The sequence below is a fragment of the Pongo abelii genome, chromosome 5, assembly GCF_028885655.2.
Source record: "Pongo abelii isolate AG06213 chromosome 5, NHGRI_mPonAbe1-v2.0_pri, whole genome shotgun sequence".
Taxonomy (NCBI): Eukaryota; Metazoa; Chordata; class Mammalia; order Primates; family Hominidae; genus Pongo; species Pongo abelii.
In genome coordinates this window covers 62061761-62085030 of record NC_071990.2, presented here as the reverse complement: position 1 = coordinate 62085030, position 23270 = coordinate 62061761, and the positions used below count along the sequence as shown (strand labels likewise).

The 23270-nt window shown below is 34.1% G+C and overlaps 1 protein-coding gene across 10 annotated transcripts in view; it reads left to right on the top strand.

The window, feature by feature from the left end:
• The window catches only part of KHDRBS2 (KH RNA binding domain containing, signal transduction associated 2), a 651287-nt gene that overhangs the window by 595170 nt on the left and 32847 nt on the right, over window positions 1-23270 (top strand). For 9 of the 10 annotated variants that reach the window (XR_002915471.3, XR_008526227.2, XR_008526228.1 and 6 more), the window contains one exon: window positions 12258-12316. The exons of the other annotated variant lie outside the window; for it this stretch is intronic. Coding sequence is in view for 2 of the 9 variants with exons in the window: in XM_024248863.2 (XP_024104631.1) it covers window positions 12258-12316 (59 nt within the window). In the remaining 7 variants the exon portion in view is untranslated. The remainder of the gene's footprint in view (window positions 1-12257; window positions 12317-23270) is intronic. 10 annotated transcript variants of the gene reach the window in all.

Here is a 23270-nt window from a genome sequence, read left to right as displayed (position 1 = left end):
AAAAAGTACTGATTGTATTCCAAGTGGATCCCAGAATGGAGACTTCGCTATTCTCCATCATGAGACTATGGTCTTTTCTTTTTTTTTTTTTTTTTCGTATTTACTACTATTTATTAACTGTGGAATGGATACGTAATTGGTGACTTCTCTCTCCTTTCCTCATCTTTTCCTTTTTTTTCTCTCCCTCTTCCTCTTCTTCTTTTTTACCCTCTCTCCCACTACACCATCCCCCTTGCCAATCCTACATACTCAGGTTTTTAGCTACCACTTCTATAGACCTTTTCCATTTGTACTTATGCCTTCTTGTTCATTTACTTACCGTTTATATCCCTCAGTAGAATATAAATTCAAAGAGAGCAGTAGCCATATTAATTTTATGTGCCATTGCTCTGGAAATCATTCACTGGTTGAATCTAGGTAGGAGATAAGAGAGCCCAGAGTTGTACCGACAATAGGAGGTGAAGAAGAGGAAACAGATGCAGAAGAAATTTAAGTGGCAGAGAGAAGTTGGCATTTAATAGACTGTGGGGGTGATTTAAGTTGGATAACTAGGAAAAGGGTGGCTGTGCTTACTCAAATACAAATGTTAGGAGGAAGAGAACATTTGTAAGGAAGAGATGATAAGTTGGATTTTGAATATGCTTTGTTTTTGAGCTGGAGAATCGTTTTAGAGGTGTCCAACTAGCAATGGAAATATAAAATTATACTTGACAGAAGCAAGCAAGAGAAATAGGTTTAGGAGTTATTGACTATGGTCTTTTCTTGTCTCACAATAAGCTGGCTGTGAGTGAGAGATTTACATCTTTGACTTTCTCAAAACAAACCAGTCAGAAAAATAACTGCAGGAAGTTATACTGTTTACTATCTATCTATCAATATACCTATATATCTATTTATGTTTAATGTATTTAGTGTACTCATTAATTTTGGAAGACAAAAAGTTATGTTACATTTATACACAAACATGACTGCCCTGTAGCACAAGGCTTTTCATGTAACATTATTCATTGAATACATTGAATAAGTAAATAATACAGTAATAAAATTTCAAAAATATTTTAAAATTATTCAATCTTAATGGAATTTCAAAGATACTTTAGAAATATACTAATAAAACCCATGATCTTTGCTTTGTTAGTCTGTGAGAGCCAGTGATATTTGAGCACAGAGAGATGTATTTGCATTTGGATTGAAACATATACATGCAAAGACAATATATTTTATTTAATATTTTTTAGTACACAAAATGATCAATTTTTCAATTTTTGAGTAAAAATTTTTGAGATATTTCTACTTTTTGAATATATTTTAATATTCCTATACTTAAAATGTGTAAAATAAATTATTTAGGGAGTTTAAAGGGTTGATGTGGTTTATTTTCATACCAATGTGAATGTAAGGAAACTGAATTCTCAGCAAAGCAAATAATCACACATGTGAGCACTAATTTCTAATATCAGAGAGATTAACTTGTATGTTTTACTTCTCTTGCAGTCCTCAGATTAAAGGCCAATTCTAAATGGAAAAAATCTTGAATGAAAAATTAACTGTCTAAAGTATGTACACCAACTGCTGGCTAAATAAGCTATATATTTTTTATATTTAAATATCTTGTCCTTTGGTTTTATTATAAAAAGAGTTTGTTTAAGAATTTTTAACTCTATAGGAATTAACTCATAATAGCAGTTACATATGGAATATATTATCTTTCCCATGGTTTTCCATTATGACTCGATGTATCATACTTGTTTGTTATACCTATTTTAATGACTCAGAGCATTTCATTTCTCATCCCTTGAAATTAACAGCAGCCGATAAATAGTATATAATTTCACTTCTATCTACTTATAGTATTAGTATTAATACTAGCTTATAGTATTGATAGTGTTAATCATGACTGGATTTAGAGACTACCACTCATTTATTTAATTTAGTTAACAAAATTCAAGCTTGCTTGAATGTGGTTGCTTTCAAATAAACTAATGTTTTCCCAAATCACTGTAATTTTGCATTTAACTAAAATAATTGGCTTTTAGCATTTGAATGGAAAATGTATATTTTTAACCTTAACAGAATTAAACCCAATATTTTTAAACAGTCATGCCACTTTGATGTTAATGTTACAACTGCTATTTTTATATTGGAAATTTCTTTATAGAACTTACAGAGTTTGTGGTCAATGAAGGTTTAGGAATGGACCTGATGGCAAAGACGAAGAAGATAGACAGCCAAGTGAGTTCACGATACAACTTTGGGAAAGACTGCACTTAAGGGTGGACATGGAGTAGAATCCTTGATCCCCCACCTCATCTGCAACTCTCTCTTGCTTCCTCTGCCCTGACACTCTGGCTCTTGCCATTCCTTGAATATCCTAAGTACACCCCTACCTCAATGCCTTTATGTTTTCTATTCTTTTTTCCTAGAATGCTCTTCCTCTGAATTTCCAAAGATTACTCCTTTAACTCCTTCAGGTCTTTTTTCAGTGTAATGTCATCGATAAAGACTTTCCCAACAACTTTAACTATAATTTTACCCTTATCCCAAAACTTAATGTTCCCCCTTCCAGATTTAGTCTTTTCTCCTTAGCACTTATAACTGTTTTTTTTTACTTGTATAGTATTTTACTTGTGAACTCCATGAGGGCAAATAATCTTTGCCTATTTTGTTCACTGTGTATTTCCTAACACTTTGAATAATGTCTGGCACATAATAGGTTATAAATAAATTTTGTCACATAAACTGAGATAAAGTAGGTTGAAAACATTCACAATATTATTCTGTTCATGCATACCTTGCAACATTTATATATTTTATTCCAACATATCTAAGTGGTATGTTAATATATCTTTTCCACTTCGTATTCCCAGAATAGCACTGGTACTCTAAATACTTGTTGAATTATGTAATGATTTTTATGTGATCACAATTGGCTAGGTAAATAGAAGGCAAAGGCTTTGGTCCTCAATCCCGTGAGAAGTAGTAAAAGAGAACGATCTCAAATTTCCATACCTTAAACCCAAGCCTCATTACCTGGCATAGTTTCCAGTCTTCTTATCTAAATCTCTCAGCCCATGTCTTATCCTCTCTGAGTAGCATCTTTTCCTTATCACTTAGGAGCTGTCTAATAGCCAAGTCTACTTTTCTAGATACAAACTTCTCAAAACCTTTAGGTTCTCCCACTCATTTCTTAAATATAGTCAGACAATTGACTCTTATTGAAGTCGTGGAAGAGTCAAGGAAAGTGGTAAAGGAAATTCTGTAGCTTGTTCCAAATAGAACTGAATGCTAAGGTAATTGATCAGTGGCATAAGATCGCATGAGGGTCCCAAAATAGAAAGCGTAGTGAAAGGGAGAGCACACAGGGAGGGCTGGGTGGTGATCAATGGTGATGTAATGAGTTGTTGGATGAGGACTGCAGGTTAGAAGGTAGCTGTTTAGAGTTGGAATTAATATAAAGCACAGAAGTTCCAATACTTCAGTTTATTCATTTGGTCAATATTCCATTTACTATGTGTCAGGCACTGGCTTGCCCCCTGGGAATATAATGATGATGCAAATAGCCCTGACCTCATGAAAATCACATTTTAGTAGGGAAGACAGATAAGCAAATAATAGCACATATAAAGATGGATTTTCCACAATACCATGCTATTTATAGGAGGTGTATAGCATTGTAGGCATTGTAGGGTTATTGGGTATCTGAGAAAGCTTCCCAGAGGAGGAAAAAATTGAAAGGGATTGAGAGAGTGTTGAGAAGCATGTGTGCTTGGGGCAGGCCCTTGTTCTTGATGGTAGCTGAGATTTTTCTGAGAAGGAAGAGCAGGACAGGTAAATGTAGAGGGAAGCTCACAGCTCATCTAATATTCCTAATCTCAATCAGCTCAAGATCATACTGTAAATAGTTACCCATTTTTTAAGTCTGGTATTATGCAAATACAAATGAGAGTGACTATTTTGGATGCATATTATGGACTGGATGAATTGCAAAGCTGGATTAGTTTAAGACAAGTAACTTAATTAGCTAAAAATAAATGTTCTTTTCTGGTCTTGGGCTAATACTATCACTCAAAAATTGTGGCAATTAAATAAGAAAGGTTATGTAAAGCTCTTAGCAGTGTTTGGTGTGTACCAAGTGCCAGAGAAGCATTAAATATGTATATTTTTATGGTTATTGTTGTTTCTTGGAGGGGAGAAGAAGTAGAAGAATGTTAAAGATACAGATTACTTAATCTGTTGTTTAAGGCCCCCTCTTATTTTAAAATTCAGAAATCAGTTGGTAGAGGGCTAGGGAGTAGGAAAGATTTAAATCAATTAGGAATTAGCATATAATGGATATAGGTTCTGTCTTTCACTGCGGATGTTATTAAAATTTTGGCAAAAAGAGAATTAAGCAAATCCTGCTTCTTAATAATCTATGCATTTGAGTTTCGGCCTCCAAAATATCAGATTTTACAAACCTTTCAAAATGCTTTTGAGTTGATGAGTGAAGTTGGCTCAGAATTATCCTGCAAAGTTGTAAAAAAAACTACATTTAGCAGTTTTAATTATGGATCCTAAATGTAGCATCTAATGACCTGAGATATTATAAATTGTGTTCACAAATCATTTATCTTAGTATGTCAATTTTCTCACATTTTAATTTAACAAAAAAGCCCAAGTTCATGGATGTAAAGGAAATATAGGTGTAAAAACACAAAGCAGAGATCAATTATGAAAATTATTCATACTACAATGATTTGCTTATACATTTATTTACACAATAAATATTTGTAAAGCACCTACTATGCGTTGAATAATGTGCCAGGTGTTGATGACACAGCATCCAAAAAGAAAGACACTGCCCACAGACTGACCTGTTTAAGCCAAAATATAATCATGCTTCCCTCTTAAATCCTTCATTGTCTTCAATGGCTCCTAATATAAAATCCAAACTGCTTACCATGTTAAGACAAGGTCCTTCAAGATTTGGTCCCTGTATATGTCTCAAGATTTAATATTGAGCCCCTCTCTCCCTAATACTGATATGCGGTCAGTCCAGCAAAGTAGCTGCTAATGGCACACTTTTTCTTGCTTCTGGGACTTTGTTGGTGCTGACCCCCTACCACAAGCCTTCTTCATTCCATCTTACCCAGGAAATTTCTACTTATTTTTAGGGTTTCCATATACGATGAAATACAACAAAAAAAAGAATGAATGAATCACTCCTTAACACTTGTTTAATGGTTTTTCTATTTATTTGATGTTTAGTGTTTTACAAAACAGACGGAATGTATGTATATGTAGCTACTAGGCATTTGTTTTTGTTTTATGGTTGTTATATTGTTACTTTGTATAGTTAGGGATAATGAAAATGAAAGAATGTGTTGGGATAGGTGAAGGTGGGAAAGACACATGCAGCTAGTTTCTATGGGAAGGTAGGACTTTGTCTAGAAGGAATAGACAAATGAAAACCATCTTTAAAACCTACCTGCAAATAGGTTTTCCGACATAAGCATTCCATAAGTATAGGTTTCCCACCATAGGCATAAAGTTGAACTGTTGGTTAACTTCACCTTCAGCACTGGGAATAATAGTAGATGTTCTCCTCCAAGGGAAGATTCAGGGTAACCATCAGAATTAGCAGATAATACAACAGTACTGAGATGTGGATGGAAGTTGTGGAGTCTTGAGCTATTTGGTGAAAGGTTTCCCATTCCTTCAATCTATCAGTGTTTAGTTAATACCATGAATGACATTAAGAGGGGGTTGTGGTTGGTGATGAGAGTTGATATATCTACATGTGTGTTATACTCATTCACCTACACAGTAGTTTTAATGTTTTTTAAATAGCACTTTCTTGGAGCTTTAGGAAGCTTAATAGAAGAATTTGATAGACACACAAGTGGATAAAAAAATAAAGGCACTATCAATTTGCAATTTGAGGATGGGGACCTGGCTGAAAATTTATCTTTGCTTGACTAATATCTCTATCAATACAATATAAATGCACAGTATAATAAGGTTTCAGTGTAAATGCTGATGAGAACAAAATTTAAGAATCCCCCTTAAATGCTAAAAATAGTTAGATATATATCCTTCACATGTGATTTTCATATTGTTATTTCATAATATTTTTAACATAGGTTAATTGGCTTGATTATAGTAACCATTTCACCGTGTATATCAAAAGCTCGTGTTTAAACCATAAATATATGCAATAAAATAATTAAATGAATTTTTAAAATATGTGACATTGACTAGCAGAAGTTGGCTCTATACTTTACATTATTTCAGAAAGCTGCTATTTTTATTACATTTGTTTCATTTATCATGTTCTTTAATCATGTTGAAATAGGAATAAATGGAGACATGAATTTTATATAAATACAACCTGGTTATTTAATTTTTAATTCACTATTATTCTATTTTATATTCTAGAAATATAGTGATTAAGGTTTCTAAACACATTGTTATAATTATAGAGGTGTTAATTAAAATTATGGCAATTATCAGTGATTTGGAACTTAATTACTTTGGTGGTTATAGCAGGTATAATTTTTCTAGGAACTGGCACATACTTAAAATCAAGATATATCATGTTAGCTGCATTGACTCAAAATATATCTAATCATTAGTAAAATTCTACACACCATTTTGGCTTTTTGACTTCTAGACCTTAGACACTAAAAATAATGAAATAGATTAATACGTAAATAAGTGGAGTAAAGGAGGCAGGAGCCAATAGCAGATTAACATATTACTTTTAATTTGAATTTTATTTTTATCAGAAAAGAAATGAGTTGTTTTTGTTTTACTGTTCCAATTGCTGTCAATATAAGTGGACATCCTGCTAAAGCATACACAGAGTTCTATAAAGAAATTTCCTTTAAAATGTTCTGATTATTCATGTTCAAATACAATGATCTCTAATTTCAGTCTTTAAAATTAAAACATTTATTCATTCATTCGACAAATGTTACTGAATGTCTGTTAGTCTTCAGGGGATTGTATTAATTGCCAACTATATTATTTGGGATATGGACTAAGCTTCCATAATAAAGATGTCTCACAATTCAGTAGCTCAAATAAGAGAAAAGTTTACCTCTCCTACATAATAGGCTAGGGCAGGTAGGTGGGCTGTGCTCCATGGCATCATTCACGGATCCAGGCTAGTGAGAAGCCGTCATTAAAATGAGTCCAAAGTGACTCTAGCCATTGCCATTTCCAGCCAGTTACATGAAAACTGAAAGGAAACAGAGGATAAACAAGTTGTAAAAAATTAGTAACATCACTCTGCACATAGACACTCAAAGGTAAAGGAGACTAGAAAATATAGTCTTGAGCTGATCAGTATCTCTTATGGAATAAGGGACAGATTGATTGTAGAGGGGAACAACGAGAAGTCTTCTATAGCCCAATGCTCTAGTCATCCACATGTGAGTGATTATCTTTCTTTCTGTTAAAAAAAAAAAACAAAAAACCTACTTTCTTCACAACAAAGAAAATCTAAGTTTCATTCCAATTACTACAACCGGTCCAAAATCCAGGACCTCTGGAAAATATGCACATCTCCACATTAAGTATTGATGTAGTTCTTTACAATTTGACAACCTGAAAAATGTTAGATTATCTTTCTTATTCTCAACCTTCTACCCCATACAAAACACACAATGTAAAATGGTCAAAGGGGAACAGAATAACTGCAATAGAAACTATCATTAGAAAAACAGAAGAAAACACATAAGACTCAGTGGGCAATAACAGTTACAAAATCCTGCCAAGAGGTAAAGGCACCTAGAAACAACAGTGAAATGTTTTGTTTTGTTTTGTTTTGTTTTGTTTTGTTTTTTTGATAAGAGCATCTGGCAACCTCAGTTCTCTTTTCTGGGAGTTAAGCCAGATACCCTGGAAGGGTCTTCTTTATTCCAGTGGATAAATGGACTTATCCATGGCCGTATCTTAATCCAGTAAAGTAGAGTATGCCCTCCTTGGGAACTTTACAATTTTTGCAGCATGCTTTCTTCTGGTGTATGTTTGGAAGCCTAAGGATTGTTCTAGGGGTCATATATGGTAGCAAAGTCCAATGGAAAGATGTGAGGACATCTTTGAGCACCGTATATTATCTCTTGCTATTGAAATAGAGAAGTAACTAACTTCACTGTATCCTGTTAAGCTTCAAATTTTTGAACCTTCTATCAATTTAAATTATAGAACTAACACAGAAATCAGAAAAAGCCACTCTTAGTAAAGTTCTATTCACTTTTGTTTCATCTTGTAAAATGACCATTCTTATTGGAGCTCTTATAATTTGTAAACCTTTCTAAAGAGTAGCGAGGATCACCAGTAGTTGGGCTTTGTTCAACATTTTTCTCGAGCAAAGTATATCCAGGCCCATAGCCTGCTTTCCAAGTTGTCACTGGCAATGGCATAACAAAGGCCATCAGTTTTCCACCCTAAAGTATTTTTTTCTTTGCACCCTCCACCCTCCCACTAAGATAATTCCCTATAGTTTGGGATACAAATGATAATTCCACATTTCTACATAGTTATTTCTGTATTCATCTACTCTGTTGTAACAGAAGCTCAAAATTCAGTGACTCAAATAATATTTTTAAAATGTATTTTTCTCTTAACAATCCCCGAGGCAAGTAGTAGTGTAAAGTAAGTCTGCTCCATGTGATCTTTTAGAGGCAGAGGTACCTCCCGTGTTGCAACTCATGACTTCTTAAGGCATTGTCTTTATTTGCATTGTAGATACTAGATCATCAGTTTGAATGCCTTCTACCAACTGAGAAGGTAAATGTGCACAAGCCCAGGATGAGGAGATTGTTCTTAAATGGGAAAGGATCTTGATTTACACTCCCATCTCTGCACACATCCCATGTGTCCTAACTTAGTCACAAGGGCACATCTAGCTGAAAGGATGGCACATCTAGCTGAAAGGGTGTATTCACTATTAGTGCAGCCATTTATCCACGTAAACATTTATCTGTGGAAGAAATTAGAAGTTATATTTTAATAATCTAAGGTATAGACTGTGGCAGAGTCCATTTTGATTATTATACATCATTTTCCATTATCTTCCATTATTTTACAAATATCTAGTATATTCTGTTCTCCCTTGTTTAGAGTTCTGAAAGTTAAAATTCCCTCTTGCTGTGTATGTATCACTTATGATACACAATAACTGTGCTTCTTTATCATATTCTCTCCCACTGCTGTTCTTTTTCTCTCTCTTATCTTAATCAATTAAAATAAAAAGTGAGAAACGTATTAATGCCACTCGATGCTGTTATAGTGCTACATAGCACACTTTGGGGAACATGATCAGGGGCTTACTCACAGAAAATGTATTGATGATGACAAGGGAAGGAGAAGCTTCCCTCAATGCCAGCATTTTCCTCTACGCTGCTATAAGTGGGACTGCTGCTTGTTAAATTATTTTCTCATGAAGTCCACCTCTTAATTGTTTAAGGAATCAATTTAACAACTCACAGGAATTTGCCACACCTATATGAGGACTCTGAGTTGGGTTGCATCATTTTTATCATGTCAAGTATGTGAAAGAAGAGATACACATCCAGATTCCAGCCAATGACATTAGCCTTCTACAATCTCAAGTCATTCGAAGGATGGAGAGAACACATTACCATAATTTTTTAGACAGTTTGAATGTAAACATGTTGGGCAGTGAGGGCTGAGCTAGGCAATCATTTTTTCGGCTCCTTTACACTTATGTTGAAGTGTATGCATTATAAATTGCCTCCAAGGAAGATAAGGATGACCAAAGTTCTCTCTGTCCCTCTTTTTATCTCTGATATATAGACTTTTCTTTTCTGCTTCTCTTTCTTTACTATCAATAAAATCAAAAGTATTTAAAATAATGAGACCTATGGAATTGCTTTGTGGGATAATAATAACCACATTCAGAGAACATCTAATTTTAGGCCCTTCTGTCGTTCCTTCCATCCTAACCCTTTGGCATCTATCCCCTACCCTCAGCCCTTATATGATTTGGTTTTTGATATTCGGCCATTGTCTTGATACACTTTTATATACTTAAAATGAATTACTGACCTTGAGATAACTTATAAATTAAGATTTATATAGGGGGGGCAATAATTGACATCTAACTTTAAACCAAGAAGTGTATTTGAAGGAAAATATAATGTATCATCCATATTTATAGATTCCTCAGTAAGATTAAAAATACATGAATTAGCCCAATAATAATTAAATTAAATTAAATTTCTCTTTTGCATGTTATTTTTTTAAATCGTGATGTGGTTTTATTAGGCTACTCAATTAAATGGTGTCTGGCCTTCCTATGAGCAATTTATTCTATTGTCCTATAAATATTCATTGAGCATCTCTTATGTGCCAAACATTGTTCTAGAAAATCTGCTTGGAACAACGAGAGCAAATGAATAAATGAGATAAATGAGAGACCAATTTTCTATACCAAGAAGTTTATATTCTAGAAGAGGGGAACAGCCAATAAATAAATAAGCAAATGGGTGTTTTTGTGTTTGTTTATATAATATGTATGGTGATCATCAATGAATGCTAAAGTGAGCAAAGCAAGGTAGGTGGGCCCTGGTCTAAATAGATTGATCAGGGAAATCTCTCATAAGTGACATTTGAGTGAGCTCTGAAAGAATGAGAAAAGGGACAATTGGACATTTAGAGAAAGCCTGTTTCAGATAGGAGAAACCGCAAATGAAAAGCTCTGAGGCAGTAATGTGTTTGTAATGTTCACAGAACATCTAGGAGCCCATGCCCCCTGAGTAGGGTGAATGAGCAAGGAGAAAGTGTTAGAGCATGAGGTCCGAGAAATACAAGGGGGGACAAATGGTGTAGGCAAAATAAGAATTTTTTATTTTTCTCCTAAAGACTATGGGAAGCTATTTATGAATTTTGAGTAGGGAGCTAATATGATCTAACTTACTTACTTCTATAAGAATGACTTTGACTGCTACATAGATAATAGAAACAGAGCAATCAGGGCCTAGAAACCACTTAGAAGGATAGCATACTCATTTAAATGAGAGATAGTAATAACTTTAACTCAGTGATAGCTGTGGATATGTTTAGACATGTTCAGATCTGGATATATTTTGCAATTCGAAGTGAATTTGCTATTAGATAGAACATTAGGACCAGATGAGACTGCCTAGGGAGTAAGTATGAATAGAAAAGAGAAACATTCCACTGAGCCCTAGTGGCCTCCAGGAATAAGTGATTGGAAAAATGAGAAGGTAACCATAGGGAAAAATGAAAAAATGAAGCGCACTTGAAGACCCATGAAAGAGGAGATCTCTGAAGCAAGTGAAATGTTTGCAGAATCATGAAATAATCAACTGTGTCAAATGGTGCTAAAGTAAAATGAACACTAATTCTTGACCATTGAATGTGAAAATGTTAAGATCTTGTCAAGAGCTGTTTCAGTGGAGCAGTGAAACTACAGCCTGATTGAGTGTCTTCAAATGCCTATGGAGAAGAGTTAGTGAAAAGAGTGAGTAGAGTCACTTCTTTTCAAGAAATGGGATAGTTGCTAGAAGGAATTATGTGGATGAGGCAGAGCTTTTTACAGATAAGAAACACGTAAGACTTTGGAATGCTAGTAGGCATTATACCTTAAAGGGGGAAGTGGATGCAGCAGGAAACAGTGAGTACAACTGTAAAGGGGTAGCAGAGTGAGTCAGAGAGAGAGTTTCCTTTGAGTAAGAAATGGAGGAAGAACACCTTTGACAGTTATTGAAATATGGAAGCATCTGGTAAAATATCGAGTGAAACAAAATAGCTTATATATTTGGGGAGTGCACAGACATGATGTAAAAGGGATAGAGGGGATTATAAATATAGTTTAGTGTTTCATAGTGAAAAAATGATGCATATTTCTTAAGATAACAGCATTAAAAGCTATACATGATTGACCAGATTGTCATCTTAGAGAGCACTTTTTCTTCGAAATAGGCCTTTTATAACTCTCTTCTTGACAGATTTTGAAGAGTTATACTTGTGTTTTAGGGGAAATTTGATTTATCAAATTGGTGGATAGAGAGAAAGAAATACTGAGATGGCATTTAAAAAAATCATAGCTCTCCTTGTCAATAACCTGTGTTTTTCTTACTGAAGATTTATTTAGGATTGTGTTTTATGCCTTGAAGTTCCTGGAATATTACCTCAGCACACATTTTGCCTTCAAATTCCATATGAGTTTCTGGGTTGAATTTCCTGGTTATAGTAACATTGATTGCTGTCTAAATTTGTTGCAGTGTGCCTGAATACTATGACTACGGTCATGGAGTAAGTGAGGATGCCTATGACAGCTACGGTAAGACCTTTTCTTTACTAAAACTGTGAAATCGGAACATCCATCAGTCACCGACAACTCAAAAATTATTTCCATCTTTCTCCCCGTGTTTTTCCAGAAGTATAGACTAAATTGATTCATGTAATTCCAGGGTAAGATTTGACTTACATAGCTAGTACCAGAAAATTAGACAGATCAATTTTGATCAAAATTTTAAAAGCAATTAATCACAATCATAAATCATTTTCAACAGCAACAGTGATCATTCTGAATAGCGTCTTGTATGTTTAACTGTGTTCATTGTCTGACTCATTGATTTGGCAACAATATTGTGTCTTTTCTGCTGTCAAAAGATCATCAGAGTAACATACATTTAAAATATTTACAAACTTTAAGGGCAGAAATTGTTATTATAAAATAACTCTTAAGTTATTTTTCTAGCATGCATAGCCAAATAATGCTTGGCTCACAAAAATTGATAGTCAATAAGGATGTCAGTCTATAAAATTAATTTATTTAAAAAATATATTCCTTAATTAAAATACCACTTAAAATTAATCATAATTATACTCAGTTAAGATCTATTGAATTTCTATGATATATCAATACAGTACATCATTTTTGAGACATAGTTTGCGATTCTCTAAAATACATATGTGGCCGGGCACGGTGGCTCACCCCTGTAATCCTGGCACTTTGGGAGGCTGAGGCAGGCGGATCACGAGATTAGGAGAGTGAGACCATCTTGGCCAACATGGTGAAACCCCATCTCTACCAAAAATACAAAACAAATTAGCTGGGCATAGTGGCGCATGCCTGTAATCTCAGCTACTCAGGAGGCTGAGGCAAGAGAATAGCTTGAACCAGGCAGTTGGAGGTTGCAGTGAGCTGAGATCGTGCCACTGCACTCCAGCCTGGCAACAGAGTGAGACTCAGTCTCAAAAATAAATAAATAAATAAATAAATAAATAAATAAATAATAAAATAAAATACATATATGGCATCACTAGCTGACAACCTTGAAAAATGATACTAATTTAAATATTTATAGTCTTGAATTTTTATTAAAATAATACAAAGGCTGCTTGGCATTGGTGCATGACTGTAGTCCTAGCTACTCCAGAGGCTGAGACAGGAGGATTGCCTCAGCCCAAAAGTTTGAAGCCATAATTGTGCAATGATCATGCCTGCGAATAGCCACTGCACTCCAGCCTAGGCAACATAGTGAGACCCGGTCTCTAACAAAAATAAATAAATTAAATAATACCATGTTCACTTTATTCCTCTCTGTGGGGAAAAGAAAAGGAAACAATGGTTGTTGCTGTGTTTGGGGCTTCATATGATGCTGCATCAGGATGGCGAAGGGCACGTCCTGATGTCGAGAGGAAAGGAAGAAGAGTATCTTCCTTAAAACCAGTCATAAACTGACTAACACAAGGCCAAGCCCAGAAATAGGAGGAGAAAAATAAGCCACCACCACAATTATTGCTAACCATGGGCTGATTAGTTACAGATATTTTGTATTTATTTCTTTAAAGTAAATTGAAATATTAAGTATTTTTGTCTCCATTTTTATGATGAAACTGAACAACAAAGGTGAAGTCAATGTGAGAGTATGGCTATGAAGCTCAGCTTCTGTTCTTGTATTCTCATCGGTGGTTGGAATACTATTAATTGCTGCTACCACACATGGAGTACCTATTATGGCTCTGTACTGAGCATTTTATAATGAGGATTAGCAATTGCAGAAGTAATCCTTATAGAAATTATACATCTATCTATTTGTATACTCTAACCTCCATTAGAATCCTCTAGAGAAGGATGGGAAACAGATAAGACTTTGGGATGCACACTTATATTGTCATCTGCATTTTTCAGGTGAGAAACTAAGACTCAGAGCATTAAGTACCTTGCCTCAGTTCAACAATTTGCCAGTGACAGAACAAGAATGTGAATTCAAGTGTGTCTGATTATTTGGGGGTTGGTTTGTTTGTTTGTTTTGTCAGGAGGTGGGAGCAGGGTTCAGTAGACTTGGTAAAAAGAACTGGATGTGGTACTTTAAACCTGAGTTTGTTTAAAGGAAAGGTGTTCAGCTTCCTTCCTAAATCCTAAATCGTCCTTCCTAAATTTGGATTTCTCAAAATGCTATCACTTGCTATTTCACTATTTTAAGGGGAAGGAGATATTTTATACTATTTTTCAGGAAAAAAAGTAAATAATTAATCCAAAATGAGCACCAGGCTTACTCTCTCCCAAATCTAAGTTTCTCTAGCACTAATCAAATTAACCTAATATTTTGCTGTTATAGGAAATAGAACTATTTTCCAAAACAAATTAACATAATTTCAGAAATTATTTCACAGAAATATAAGTGATGAACAAGTCTGCACAATTCTGGCTCAGTTGGTAAGCTGCCATAGGAAGTACAGCTATAATTTTGTTCCGTATATAATTTCCACTCATTGGAAGGAAGGGGTCAAAGGCATTAGATGGTATTTAATAAAAACACTAGCATCCAAATCCCAGGCTGTCTCCAAAGCCACACCAGGAGCCAGCCAGGCTGAGGTGTAAGATTGCCTAGCATTTTAGGGCATCCACACCTGCCCCTGCAGCACTCTTTGAGTTCAACACAACAAAACACATATTTCTATTGTTCCAAGCACATTCTTAATCATATAGGAATGAGGCCACATGCCTTGTACAATTGGTTACACAGGATGATCAATGAATAAGACACAAACTGGGCCTTTCTTTAATTCATTGAAAATTTGCATATAGGTATCACTAGTCTCTGAGAATATGATGATGTACAGGGTGGACATTGTCCCTCCTTGGTTTCTGCTATTTAGTGTTGAGAAACTTACAACTACATATAAAAGTTTGCACCAGATTTTAAACCATTGTAAGTAATAATTTTATACAAGTTCAGAGAACATTACTCATTTAACAAGTATTTACTTAATGGCTAACACATGTAAGCCATTGATCTCAATCTTTGAGATGTTGTAGTGAACAATCTCTTGAAGCTTATGTTCTGATGAGAAGGCATATTATTATTTGTAAGTAGTCATTTTTTGAAAAATCGAACTTTTACTTGCAAAATACAATCATTTTTTACACTTGATACATCAATTTGAGGAAAATCATGCTCATGAGCTTCACAGAATTACATGCACTGAGATCAATGGAAAGGATAAATTTGATGATATCTGGCAGGATCATTGGTGATAAGAGATGAGATTTCTATTTCGGAATTATTTACATTTTGAAATGTCAATACCACGTAATGCTATTGGAAAAAGTGTGTAAATACAAACTCTTGCTTCTCAAGCCTTTTAATGGAGATGCAAGGGCTATGGTCTGGAGGGCCAGGGCTCACCTCTACAATCCCGAGTCTTATATTGTACTTTCTTTGTAGTCTGGTTCTCCTGCTGTTGCAAAGTCTAGAGAGAAATGATGCATTTTACTTTAGGAGAACTAACTGCCCATAAGCACTAAATTTCATTCTGGGTCAAATTACCACTTACCAACAAGAAATTTTCTGCACATAATTAGTCAATAAATTCTTCATAATAAAGTAATAAGGAAAATGTAGAAAGGGATTTGACTGTCTGAACAGAATAAGGAAGACATTAATTAGGCAGCAATTTTTACCTAATAACTTGTATTTACCTATTTTACTAACTAAATTTCTTTCCTCTTTTTGCACAACCAAAAACTAAAGTACTTGCTATAGATTCATATGGTCATGAGATTTGAATTTTGAGAATCTTCTTGCTCTCATATCCTATACAGGCAATAGAGCAAGGACAAAGTAAGAGGACAAGGAATAGTAAGAGCTCAGCACCAAAACCTTGCAGCCCAATTAAATTAATATGCATTATGTGCACTCAGATTGTGGTGTTAGATATTATGTAGTAGGATATTAGTTATTAGGTAGTTGGTGATAACTGCTTATAATAAAATATCCAAATAGGCAGATGATAAAATGTAAATACAGATGATGAGCAGTGATTTCAGGACCCACACAAGTCAAATATCGATTGATTATTTTTATTAATTGTCCATACTTTACATATTAACTATTATCTATTTATAACTTATCTTTAATCAATGGTACACAATCTTTTAAATCAATAATAGTTATTCCAACCTATAAATCTCATATCTCCAGTTATTCATTCACTTTCATTCTGAATCAGTAACTCCTCTGTGTTACATTGTGGTTGTATCACGGACACTGATACTAAATTCCAATGGAATGTCTGTATTTTTACAAAACTAATCGCCTCAATTTTTAGTTTCCTGGCAACCCCCTAGACTTGGAGAGTTATGTGAGGAGTCTTGAGTCAGTTGTCCCAGGCACCTTCCTCTGCAGCTCACACTGGCAGGAAGAACTGTGGGGGCAAGTGAAGGCACTGGGAGAGGAAGAAGGAATGCTCTCCCAAATGACAGGGTTCTGCATTCCAAAGACTCAGAGATGGAGCTTCTCATTTAGACTTCCTCTAGAAATGATTTTGAAATAAGCCAGCAGAAATAAAAATTCGGAGGGGGGAGGGATAGCATTGGGAGATATACCTAATGCTAGATGACGAGTTGGTGGGTGCAGCGCACCAGCATGGCACATGTATACATATGTAAGTTACCTGCACATTGCGCACATGTACCATAAAACCTAAAGTATAATAATAATAATAATAATAATAATAATAAAAGAAAAAAAAAAAAATTCAGTCCTTCAGTGGGACACTTCATTCTAAATCTTCATACATTATGTTTTGTGTATGAAAACTGAAATTGTATTTGTCTCCTTGGGGCCTATATTTTATCACTGAAATAATAAATATATTGACTTTGAGAAAATAATGTATTATTTTAGGTTTTATCACAGTTAAATTATTCAGGATCTTTGCAGATAATTTAATATTGAATATTAAACTATCTTGCTCATTATAATGTAAATATAACGTTTAAATATTAAAATTATAAATGAATTTTATTAATATGTAATTATCTTATAAATATTAATGTTTAATACATTGGTATTTATTAAATATTTAATTAATTTTCAATTGGTTACTATTAACATTTAAATATTACATTTCTGATCACTTGAATTTGTTTTTGGAGCTTGAATATTTGACTTACAGGAATTCCAAATCAGTTTCTGCATTTTAAAAATATTTCTTAATTTATCAGAATCACTGTAATTATTTCAGATGAGTCAGAATGGCTTATAATTCACTAAGGCTGCATTTTAAATACAGTGCCTACATTAGCTTGGCTAAGCAATGCTTCACATAAGAAATACTCTCTAAGTTTTCTCTGAGACTGATAGCTAAGAATGGACAGCAATATTCTCTTCTCTGAGAAAAGAGCTATTTATTAAAATGTATTTAATGTATGAACTAAAGAGCTAATTGTGCATCCATTCTTTAGTGGCATTTTAGATGACAGCTGTGTGGAAGCAAGGAGAATAATATTAATACACTATCTTGAAATGAATGAAAGCAAAAAGAAATTTTGTGCCATATTCTAGGGCATTTGAGTGCCTCACTTCAAGTCAATTGTGGAACACAAATGTATTCATTTTGTGTTGAGGAGCTGGAATGATTATTTTCCCTGTGTGAAAATAAGACCTGCATTGATTAATCTGTGAAAACAGCAAAGGAAAATGAAGTTAACTGGCAGTTGTGGCAGCCATTTAATTCAAGAACAAAGACTGTCTATTTTTAATAGTAAATAGAATATAAATTTGGGAAAATTGGCTTACAAATGGTAATGAGATTTCTTAATATTGGCAATAATTTATCAGTCATTTAAAAATAATATATGCAAATAATTTATTTTTTCTGAGATTTATTGTATTAAAGTTGTGACATAATAGGTTATGGGGAAAATATGACTGTGCTTTACTTTTCATATAGATTTTAAACTTTATTTGTAATTAAAAGGAAGAAGGCCTAGTGAAATAATGCTTCTAAAGTATTTTAAAATTCATTTGTGAAATTAATTTTAAAATTAGCTTTCTCTTTTTGCTATTTCAGTGGTTGCCACTAGATTGATATCTAATCCAATTAGCCTTGGTAATTAAATGCAGAGCATGTTGCCTAGGCAAGAAACAATGAAAAAGAGCAGTGCACCACTACATCAATGCTTGTATTGCTTATTTTAGGTTCAAAGTATTTACAGTTTCGATTTTGTTTTGAATAATGCACTCCTTAATCCAACAGTTTTAGGTGAGAATGAAATCTGCTTTTGAGTGTTTCTGAGATTATTAACCATGATTACACATTTTAGGATCACCTGTTGAGCTTTGAAAAAAATACGAATGTTTAGTTTCCATGCCAGACTGGATCTATCACAACCTTTGGAGATGAGAACTATAGCCATCAGAATTATTTAAAAACTTCATGGGTGGTTCTATTGTAAGCTAAGGTTGAGAATAAGTTTTAGATAGCCACATGCATGGGGGAACATTCGAAGGATCCTATGATCTTAATTGGTAATATCCATTTTTTGATAATTATCTTTATAATTTCTCTTACAGTAATAAGACCAAATTGTACTTGAAGCCCTTTTATTTTTTCCTATCAGTATCTGCTTCTCATGACTACTGAAAAGATGAATGGCCAAACTGTGCCAGTCATTTGCATTTTTGAAGGTGATACATAACTTATATGCAGGCTCCTTTTATAACACTGGGTATTTTGTAATCAAACATTGTGTTAGAGAACCTGATATTTTAAGTCCACTTTATAAAAACTGTAAGTTTAAGTAGTAATAAACATAAGTAACTACCTTTTTGAACAATTGTGTGTTGAACAGTTAAATCTCAACCTTGACTTAAAAAAAAAAATTACCCAACAGATAGAGTCAACAAAAAATTATAGTCCACATGCATTTAACAACTCTCTTGTTGAAACAATAAAACAAGCCATAGAAAAGGTGTTTTTTTATTTTTTTAATCACTTTCTTTTCTGCTGAGTTAATGGCACAATCATTTTGGCTAAGAGGGAGAGGAGAGTTGAGCGACTTATTGTCGAACTCTTGGGATGAACAGATCATGTACAAGAAAGTATATTCAATAGGATACAGATTTATATTTAGAATATAGGAAAAATGAATTGTTTATAAAGCACAAAGTACAGAATACAAAATATGAACATGGGGAAAAATGTTGCCCACATGGAAGTATGCCAGCTAAGAAAAAAATATGTCCAGGGATATGCCACCTTAGGAAATCTTTACAGAATTTCCAGAATTTGGGAGATTTTTAGGTGTATTAAAAGAGAGCATGGATAAAAGGAAAAAAGACAAAATACGTTGGTCTAAAATAAATGTGCTACACTTGATTTATCAAGCATCATAATTTATTGAATGATGGCATATTTGCTAAGTATTTTGGACTAGAATATTGTTAAATGCTCTGGACTAAAACAGAATAGGCATTTTAAAAAACTATCACCACCACCAAGGCGTTTGAATTACAGGGATTCTTCCCAACATTGCAAATATATATGTATCTATGTATATCTGTATATATACATGTATATATGACTCACAATCGGTGTCTTCTTGTATTGAACAAATGACTTAGCCATACTGGTATCTTATCAAACCTTTAGTTCAATGGGTAACAAGAGATGCCAGAAAATAAACGAACAAAGACAACAACTAAAATAGTTAGATCAGTCTCTCTGAAGTTTGCGATTGTCCAGGAAGATCCCAGGAGAAGCTCCCTCATGCTCAGGGGAGTGCAACAGCAGGTAATAGGCAGATAACTCAAGAGGCTTTTGGTATCCGGAAGTTCTGGCACAGATAGGTTCAATCATGGGCCAAGAGCTAAGATTTACACTTCTGAGAAGATTGGAGAGAGCAAGCAAAGAGACAAAGGGGATGCCCATAGAGAGGACAAACTTCACAAACTAAGGGCACAGTTTTCCACAAAATTTCCACAAAATTCTACTTCATATATCACTCACAAGTTTGGGGGACTCCAGGCTATTCTCACTTCTGACCGGCTGGCTACAAATTCTGGGGTTCCCACTGTCTTATCAAGTTTAATAATTTTTCAGAACAACTCAAAGGACCAAGGAAAGTGCTATACTTACAATTATAGTTTTATCATAGCAAAAGGGTACAAATCAAAACCAGTCAAAGAGAGAGACACATATGGCAAGAGCAAAGTCTGAGAGGATCCCAAACATGAAGGTTCCAACAGCTGCTGGGTCACATTATCCTCCTGGCACATCACTATGTAATAATAGATAAAAGTGTTGCTAACCAGGGAAGCTCACAGGAGTCTCAGTGTCCAGACATTTTATTATGGTTTCATTGTATAGACATGATAGATTAAATCATATCAATATCCAGCCTTCTCCACTCCTCAGGTTGGGCTGATATCACATAGGCCAAAGCCCAAACTCTAATATTATGGTTAGTCTTCCCGGCATGACCATTGCCATCTTGAATCATCTCCTTAGGATAAACTATAAGGTGTGGTTGAAGGGGCTCACCATGAATAACAAAGACACTCCAATCACTTGGGAAATTTTAGGATTTAGAGCTTACCTCCCAGTAACCAGGGACAAAGACTATCTAAGATCTTTCACAACTGGTGGGACCCATTTATCAACCTGGAAAAGCAGGGAAAGGCACACTGTGGTATAAACACAGGCGCTTAGAGTAGGTCATACAGAAAGATTAACATTTGTAGAGCTGAAAACTTGATTTTCTCTAATTGCTATAACTGTGGCTCATTTCTGTTCTTAGGTAGAAAAATGAAGAATGTAGGGGGAGTAAGACAATCAAGTAACTACAGATTTAATCTCTGTCTATGAAGCTCTTTCACCAAGCCTACCTTCTTCACTGAGTTAAAGGGAGTATTGGAATTCTTTGAGAAGAGAATTATACCATATTACTTTATATCACCATTTTTATTCTCCCTTCTGTTATTCCTCATATTATAAACTCCTTATGTGTGCATTTCAAAAAGCCTGTAGCTAAATTCCACAGTCTTTTGAATGATTCAGCATTTTATTTGACAATAATGAAAATACATTTTAGACTTTAGTCAGATAACCTTCTACATTGTGCCAAATTATCATTCACCATTTTTTCTGTACGTTCCATTTTGAAAATCCTTTCTCTAGCTAGCTTCTTTGTCTCCTTTTTATTTAAATAAGTTATTAACTCCATAGCAATAAGATAGACACACACTTATTTAAAAATGTTAAGAACCACTGGCCTGTATTATTCTACAGCTGCAGGATACTATACAGCAGAGTCAAGCATAAAATATGTTTACATTTTAATGACATATATAATTTTCAATTATTAATGGATGATAATTAGAAATAAAATGGTACAGATTGAGTCAACTTATTAAATACAATAATGTATAGGACAGGGACTGGAACTGAATAGGCAATTTGAAAACACCACCACTACCACCAAGGAGTTTGAATTATGGGGATTCTTTCTAATATTGCAAATCACAGTGGCCTCACCTGGGAAAACAGAAGCTGGTAAAAATTATGCATTACATGCAAAACTACCTGGAATATTGTTCTTGGCACAGCCTGAAGTTTGTCAGGAATTTTTTTTAACCTTCCTTGAGTTCACAATTAGAATATAGCAGTAATTCAAACCAACTAAGCTTAGGCACAGAAGATAAAATTGTGAAACCAGGTTATAATATGGAAATTAGGTATATACATAAAGTAAACTGGAGATATTAAGCACAATAATATAAAAATACAGAAAAGTTAAAAAAATGGTTTTAAGATTGCAGAAAGGAATCATTCAACAAGAAAAAGGCAGAACAGTAATGCAAATGCAGATCATCTGTAAGACTCTGGGAACTACCGTTCAAAAGTGAAGGAATCCATCTGAGGGAAGCCTATGGGTCTGAAAGGAAGATGCAAAATATTTAAAAATAATTAATTTATTCAGTAAATGATTACTGAATGCCTGCCATGTGCATGGTAAGATTTTAGGGTTGAGAATGGAGTTCATAGAAAGGCTAAGTCCTTTGTTACTCTCTAAATGGATTATCCCAAGTGATACATTTTTTCTAAGAGAGGATATCTAATTAAAAATTTGAAAGAGTGATAAAAGTTGTAAATGCTTCCCAGTAGCTGATTGAATTTTCTGAGAGGATAAATGATGGTGAACTCAAAGTTAGCAACTCTTTTTCTTGGAACATAATGCACCGTGTTCATCTGTGTAAAGAGATGCTGGTCACCCATATTTCTCCCTCTTCTGTTACCCTCTGCATCTTAAAATAATAAACTATATAATTACAAATAGTGGGAAGACATGTTGTACAGTTGAAATGGTTGAGCCATTGAGTTGCAAAATTCCATTAATATTTTAAAATGCTCAGAGCAGTGCAGAGAACTCTGCATTGCACTTTGGATTTGCACCTTCACAAATTCAGTTGAAGCGGCCCACATTCTTGCTAACAAAATTAAAACTACAGTAAATCTCATTTTTTTTGGCTAATTAATTGTTGTTGGAATCAACACTAATTATTATATAATTAATACTAATTATATAATTCAAGGGAAGTAAAATAAATTAAGTCTTGTTTTATAGGGGGAAAAAAAGAGGAAAAAGAGAAAGGGTTGGTGAATAGATGGTGAGACATTTAGAGACAAAAATTCTGTATCCCCCCAACAACTAAACTTTCTGACTCATAGTTTCCTCATCTTTAAAAAGAAGGTAGTGTCAACAGCTACCTTGTAGAAAAATTGTGATATTTACTAATCATATACACAAAACACCTAACACTGTGATAGGCCCTTCAGAGTTGTGATAGAGTTTTTTTAAATATGATAAGTGTTTAAACATTAAGTAAATAAAATGGATTCTATCATAATAGTGAGTTGCAACAATAGCAAAACATCTAACCTAACATACTCTTTGGGATTAAATAGCCTCAAAACAACTAATATATATTTGAAAGTTG